At 43.7% G+C, this 5,959-nt stretch overlaps 1 protein-coding gene across 1 annotated transcript; it reads left to right on the top strand.

Annotated features, from left to right (window-relative positions):
• Window positions 1-216: 216 nt before the first annotated feature.
• LOC106579912 (frizzled-10-B) lies at window positions 217-5,425 on the top strand. The gene has a single exon (XM_014160271.2). The coding sequence runs from the start codon at window positions 1,128-1,130 to the stop codon at window positions 2,883-2,885; it is 1,758 nt and encodes a 585-aa protein (XP_014015746.1). The 5' UTR covers window positions 217-1,127; the 3' UTR covers window positions 2,886-5,425.
• Window positions 5,426-5,959: the final 534 nt, after the last annotated feature.

Below are 5,959 nucleotides of genomic sequence, written 5' to 3'. Positions count from 1 at the left end.
TCAACTAATTCTATTTTCCCACAATACCAGGACCGTGAAAATTGTCCGTTGTGGCAAAGAAACGAACATATCTCGATTTGGAGAGAACCAGAGAGTCAGTTGGGTTGTCTTTGGTGTCTGCATACTACCTGCGCTGGAACGTGCTAAATTCGGACACTTTTGGATCTAAAGTTTTAGTCAGAAATAGAACAAATGACCAATGACTAGATTGCTGCGAACAAGCTCTAAAAAATAACATGCACGCTGTTACGCACGATTTGAAAATAATCACCGTGTCATTTCATCTTTCTTATGCAAAGTAGCTGTCTTTGAAGGCGGATCTTTTGGCAGGTTAGCCCAGGACCGTGGCGACGACCAACTCAAACGAGCGGTGCCACCAACCACTCCAAACTGATTTGCTCTGTCTCTGGAGTGCAGTTAGGAATAGATCTCTGCTCGCTCTGTTTTAGTTATTATTAGGTTATTACACAGTTTGCGTGGATTTGTCGTGAGTATGCACATACCCCCAACGAAACCCCAACGCGGAGCAAAAGGAAGAACAATTTAGTTAAGTTGGTAGCCTAAACATTGAAGTTATAACAGACTGGTTCCACTCGTGCTGCAGGACAGAGGCAGAAGGAATCCGTCCTGAACGTGGTTGAGTACTGTCCCTGAACGCGCTTTGATAACCGCTGGAACGTTTGTCTGGATCGGAACACTTTTATCCAATAAAAAAAAAACATCGAGGCGGACAGAAAAAAATGAACTGTGCGACGGACTAGACACAACAACTACTGCAAACCCGTTTATTCTCTGAACATGTTGGATTATTCTGAAACAAATGTATACACTTCAAAGCATGGACATTATGGTAAGCCACAATTATTTTGCGAGAAAATGATTCACACTTGTTAGGAATTCTCTCTAGAGTTAAATTCGAATCAAAGGAATTACAAGTAAAAACTGAGAAACTATGGTCTTTCGTAGACAATTGTGAGTTCATCCACTGCTTGGCTCATTCATAAAAATAGTCTACAGAAAGGTTTTTAGTAGGCTTTGCCTTTAGGAGACGCAACTTCTACGTTATCCTAAGAAGTTACATTTTATCTTCAATTGTTTGCCACTAAAAGGATCAAAGAGGAGAGACTATGCATTCCGTTGCCAAACTGACCCTTGTCAATGTGCTGCTGGTCTGTCTGAGTTGTGGCTGCACAGCCATTAGCTCCATAGACCCAGACCGGCCAGGTGAGGGGAGATGTCAACAGATTGTCATCTCCCTGTGTAAGGACATTGGTTACAACATGACTAGGATGCCCAATCTGATGGGCCACGAGGACCAGAATGAGGCAGCCATCAAGATACATGAGTTTGTCCCTCTCATAGAGTTTGGATGCCACACTCACCTCAAGTTTTTTCTCTGTTCGCTGTATGCACCCATGTGCACGGAGCAGGTGTCCACCCCCATACCTGCCTGCAGAGTGATGTGTGAGCAGGCCAGGCAAAAGTGCTCCCCTATCATGGAACAGTTCAACTTCCACTGGCCTGACTCCCTGGACTGCTCCAGACTACCCAACAAAAATGACCCAAACAACCTATGCATGGAGGCCCCCAACAACGGCTCAGATGAGTCCCCAAAAGGCTCCCACACCCAGCCTCCTGACTTCAGGCTTCAGAGGCCCATAAAAGGCCAGGACCTACACTTGAAGGACAAGGAGAGCAAGGAGACCTGTAGTAACCCAGGCAAGTTCCACTATGTACAGAAGAGTGAGTCCTGTGCTCCCAAGTGCTATCCCAAAGTGGATGTGTACTGGAGTCAGGGAGATAAGCAGTTCTCTCTGGTGTGGATGGCCATCTGGTCCATCCTTTGCTTCGTCTCCAGCTCATTCACTGTCCTCACCTTCCTTATCGACCCGCAGCGCTTCAAATACCCTGAGAGGCCCATTATCTTCCTCTCTATGTCCTACTGTGTCTACTCTGTGGGCTACCTGATCCGTCTGTTTGTGGGGGCAGACAACATTGCCTGTGACCGGGACAGTGGGGTCCAGTACATCATTCAGGAGGGTCTGGAAAGCACGGGCTGCACCATCGTCTTCCTCATCCTCTACTACTTTGGCATGGCCAGCTCCCTCTGGTGGGTCATCCTCACACTCACCTGGTTCCTGGCTGCAGGGAAGAAGTGGGGTCACGAGGCCATCGAGGCCAACAGCAGCTACTTCCACCTGGCAGCCTGGGCCATCCCGGCCGTCAAGACCATCATGATCCTGGTGATGAGGAAGGTGGCGGGGGACGAGCTGACGGGGGTGTGCTACGTGGGCAGCATGGACGTGAAAGCTCTCACATGCTTCGTGCTCATCCCACTCTCCTGCTACCTCATCATCGGCACCTCCTTCCTGCTGTCGGGCTTCGTGGCCCTGTTCCACATCCGCAAGGTCATGAAGACGGAGGGGGAGAACACGGATAAACTGGAGAAGCTGATGGTGCGGATCGGTGTGTTCTCAGTCCTCTACACTGTACCGGCCACCTGCGTTATCGCCTGCTACTTCTACGAGAGGCTCAACATGGACTACTGGAGGAGCCTGGCCGTGGAGCAGAAGTGTGTTGACAGCAGCAGGAACAATGCAGAGTCTGAGGAGTGTGGTATGAAGAGCTCCATCCCGGCTGTGGAGATCTTCATGGTTAAGATCTTCATGCTGCTAGTTGTGGGAATCACGAGTGGCATGTGGATATGGACCTCAAAGACACTGCAGTCGTGGCAGAATGTGTTTAGCAGGAAGTTGAAGAAGAGGACGAGGAGGAAGCCTGCCAGTGTGTTCACAAGCAGTGGGCCTTACATCAAGCCTCACCCAGCACTTAAAGGGCACAACACGAAGTATGAGCCTACCGGCCCCCCTCCAACATGCGTATGAGCTGGCGCTCTCACAGACAGTGTGCAAAACCAAAACCATTCTAAAGCCCTTACCTAAAACAGACTTTATAATCAGAGTGCCAACAAAAGACACAACAATGTTCATATTTATTTAAAGTATTATTTTGATCAATCTCAAGCTACAAGAAATAACTGCCTTTGTTTAAAATATCTGCTACTCCTGGAACCACTTATCTGTTTAAGAACATGATAGAGAAAAAAATATTTTTCTTTCCAAGACAAAGAAAGTGGAATTAACCATTTGGATGTGTCATTGGGTTGCTTGAATAATGTGCAATATATGTTTTTCTTAATGACAAAAAATACACAAGTATTGTAGAAACAGATTAAAGACAATGAAAGTGAATCCACTGACAAAGGGAGTGAATGGTCTGGGAGATCGAGACCCTTTAGTGTTGCGTTGTGTGGCTTTTAAATGGAAGTCAAAGCAGTGCCATACATGTTTGGACTGAACTGAAGTGAGAAAGCAGCTGTTGAAAAGGGCTCAGGACCACATTGACTGCCTATTGTGAAGCAAATTCATTCCATAAATCAACAAGCACTAGACATCGCAAAAGTAATAATTTGTACAGACAGTTTTCCTGTTGTTTTTGCTTTGCTGTTTTATAGCACAGGGGAACATTTGCATATATTTCTTAAAGTTCATATTTTATAAAAAAATAAATAAACATTCCAGTGTTAATGGCCTAAAAACTGGAATTGTATATTATAACTGTATGGGGTTTATCTGTAGTGTGAATGAGTTCACAATTGGCTTTACAAAAAGCACATTTCTCAATTTGTATGACAAATTATTACATTGGACATTTGAAGATAGTCCTCGCTAACCTTTGATGTAAAGTTATGGTGTATTTCAATCATCCACTGAGTGTGTGCTTGACACTTGACTTATCTCTCTTTTGAGAGATTTATGCATTTAATTACATAAAGACAAATTGGTGTTTGAAGTTAGCCTTATGAATACTCAGACTTCTGTTGATACCTGATACAATGGAGTGAGCTCTCAGTGAAGTACCTACAGGAGGAAGAACAATGGCATCTGTACACTTCTGTTGTAATTGTTGAAAAGGAAGGCATCATGGGTAATCCAGAGCCCACTCCCTCCATGGCCATTTATTAGAGATGACTAATAGAAAAAAGTTTGATGACATCAAAGAGATTACGAACAAAGCACTTTTTTTATTATTGTAGTGTCAACCATTTTTAAAAGTGAGGCTTTTATATTCCACTCCTATTAAAATGTATTCACTTCCATGTTCCATACAGCAACAAAGGCTTTTACATTTGTTTTGTTTTTGTTTCCCAGTTTTCATCCCATTTGCAACATCTAATCAGGTCATTTTTTTTATCTAGAGCCTTTGATTTTAGTACCTTTTTTTCTTGTGATTAAGTTCAGAGCGCAAATGTGCAAATAAGCGTCTGGTATGATCCTCTCACTCTAAGAACTCACTCAAGTCAGGCTTTGATTATGTTACTGAGATGATCAGTCCACAGCTTTCATTTTTTTTCTCTAATTACGGGTTCCGCTCAGCCTCTGTAGGCCTATAGATGAACGTCTATGCAGTTAAGTTGAGATAACACAAAGATAATAATTTAGTTTTTGTGCTTTTTTGTCAGGCCACTGATTCAATCACGTGTGTTTTCATGTGTGTGTATTTCAGGGATGGGGTTATGCAATAATCCTACAGTCATTCAGGACAGGATTAGGCTGTTTGAAGGGTTTGGCTTTGAGAAGAGATTTATAACTGCAAACAAAATACACAATATCTGTCATCTACCCTCCTCTTATCACCCAGGCATAGTGATATTTCTAAAGACACATCTGGCCTGGATTTCAGGCGGCTGTCATATTGACTAAGACTAGTTTTCAATAGCATGGTAGGCTATTGACTGAAACTAATATATCTGGTAGCATACTCATTTGGGTGGGAGTTAAATGCTCTCACATTGTAAACAATTAATTGCACATCCCCTTCCAACTACAAGTCAAGTCTTGAGTGGAAGCAACACTAATATGAGCTCATCTACCCCTAATTCCATTCGGTTATAACAGAATGGACCATTTTGGAAACCACCAAAAACAAGGAACATTGTGCACTTTTGTTTTAACTTGAAGGTGCTATGACTTATGCATGAGAACTCCCAGACCCTAATAATGTTGCAGGTTGAGTGTAAATGATGTGCTCTCCCCCGAGGGCATTCAAGTTCCAGCATCAGCCCAACCGATTTTAACAGCGAAAAGCACATGACTCACAGCTGAATCAAAGTCAAGCAGTGTCTATTGATACTCTGTGTTGCAAAAAAAGGTGAGTGTTTTCGAAGGCTTCAACAGAGGCCACCTGGATAACAGCCCCCCAAGGCTGTAAACATAAATGACAGTTACCACCCTCTCCTCTGGGGCTTATTCTTCCAAGTACGCTTCAGTTGCTCTTTTCAAAGGGAAACACTCTGAAGTATGCAAGCAAGGGCACAGTAGTGTCAGCCCAAAATGTTTTGGAATAAACTACACATGCTTCTGAATTTTGATATAAAACTGTTTTTCTGAGGTAAAGTTTGTGGTTTGCAGCCACTATATCATAAATGATTAGACCTGTTATTCCACGTCACTGCCAGTGCAAAGGCTTTATTATTAACTGGGTATGGTCTGAAGCTGCTATGATCTATTCAGCCAAGTGTCTCATTCCAATCAGCTGAGTGTCTCATTATATAATGTGTGTGCCACATAGCCCCTCTCATTGCCCAGTTGTTGTCCCTAGCGATGGTGTGGTAGACGGCATGTTTTGTTTGTCCCAGTGGGGAATCTGGCAGCCGGCATGTGACTGAGGCTGAGGGTCTTCAGATCACCATATCTTAAAGCCAACCATGGCCCCAATTTGAAAGGACAAACTCATCCCCCACATGCCCCTCTCACACACACTCTCATTCTCTCACCCTTCCCTTCCTTGCAACTTCTCCTCTCAACAAATGTCCTGCTAATACAACTCGCATAGTCCTCTACAGCATTTAATGTAGCAACAGTCTTTTGGGGGACTTACCTGATGACTTTTTGCAAAT

Source organism: Salmo salar, chromosome ssa20, assembly GCF_905237065.1.
Source record: "Salmo salar chromosome ssa20, Ssal_v3.1, whole genome shotgun sequence".
NCBI classification, from domain to species: domain Eukaryota; kingdom Metazoa; phylum Chordata; class Actinopteri; order Salmoniformes; family Salmonidae; genus Salmo; species Salmo salar.
Note: the sequence above shows the minus strand (reverse complement) of the source record. Positions and strands in the feature narration are given on the sequence as shown.

Bases quoted from the DNA above. Each gene is read 5' to 3' on its own strand.
- LOC106579912 (XM_014160271.2), top strand. From the start codon at position 1,128: ATGCATTCCGTTGCCAAACTGACCCTTGTCAATGTGCTGCTGGTCTGT.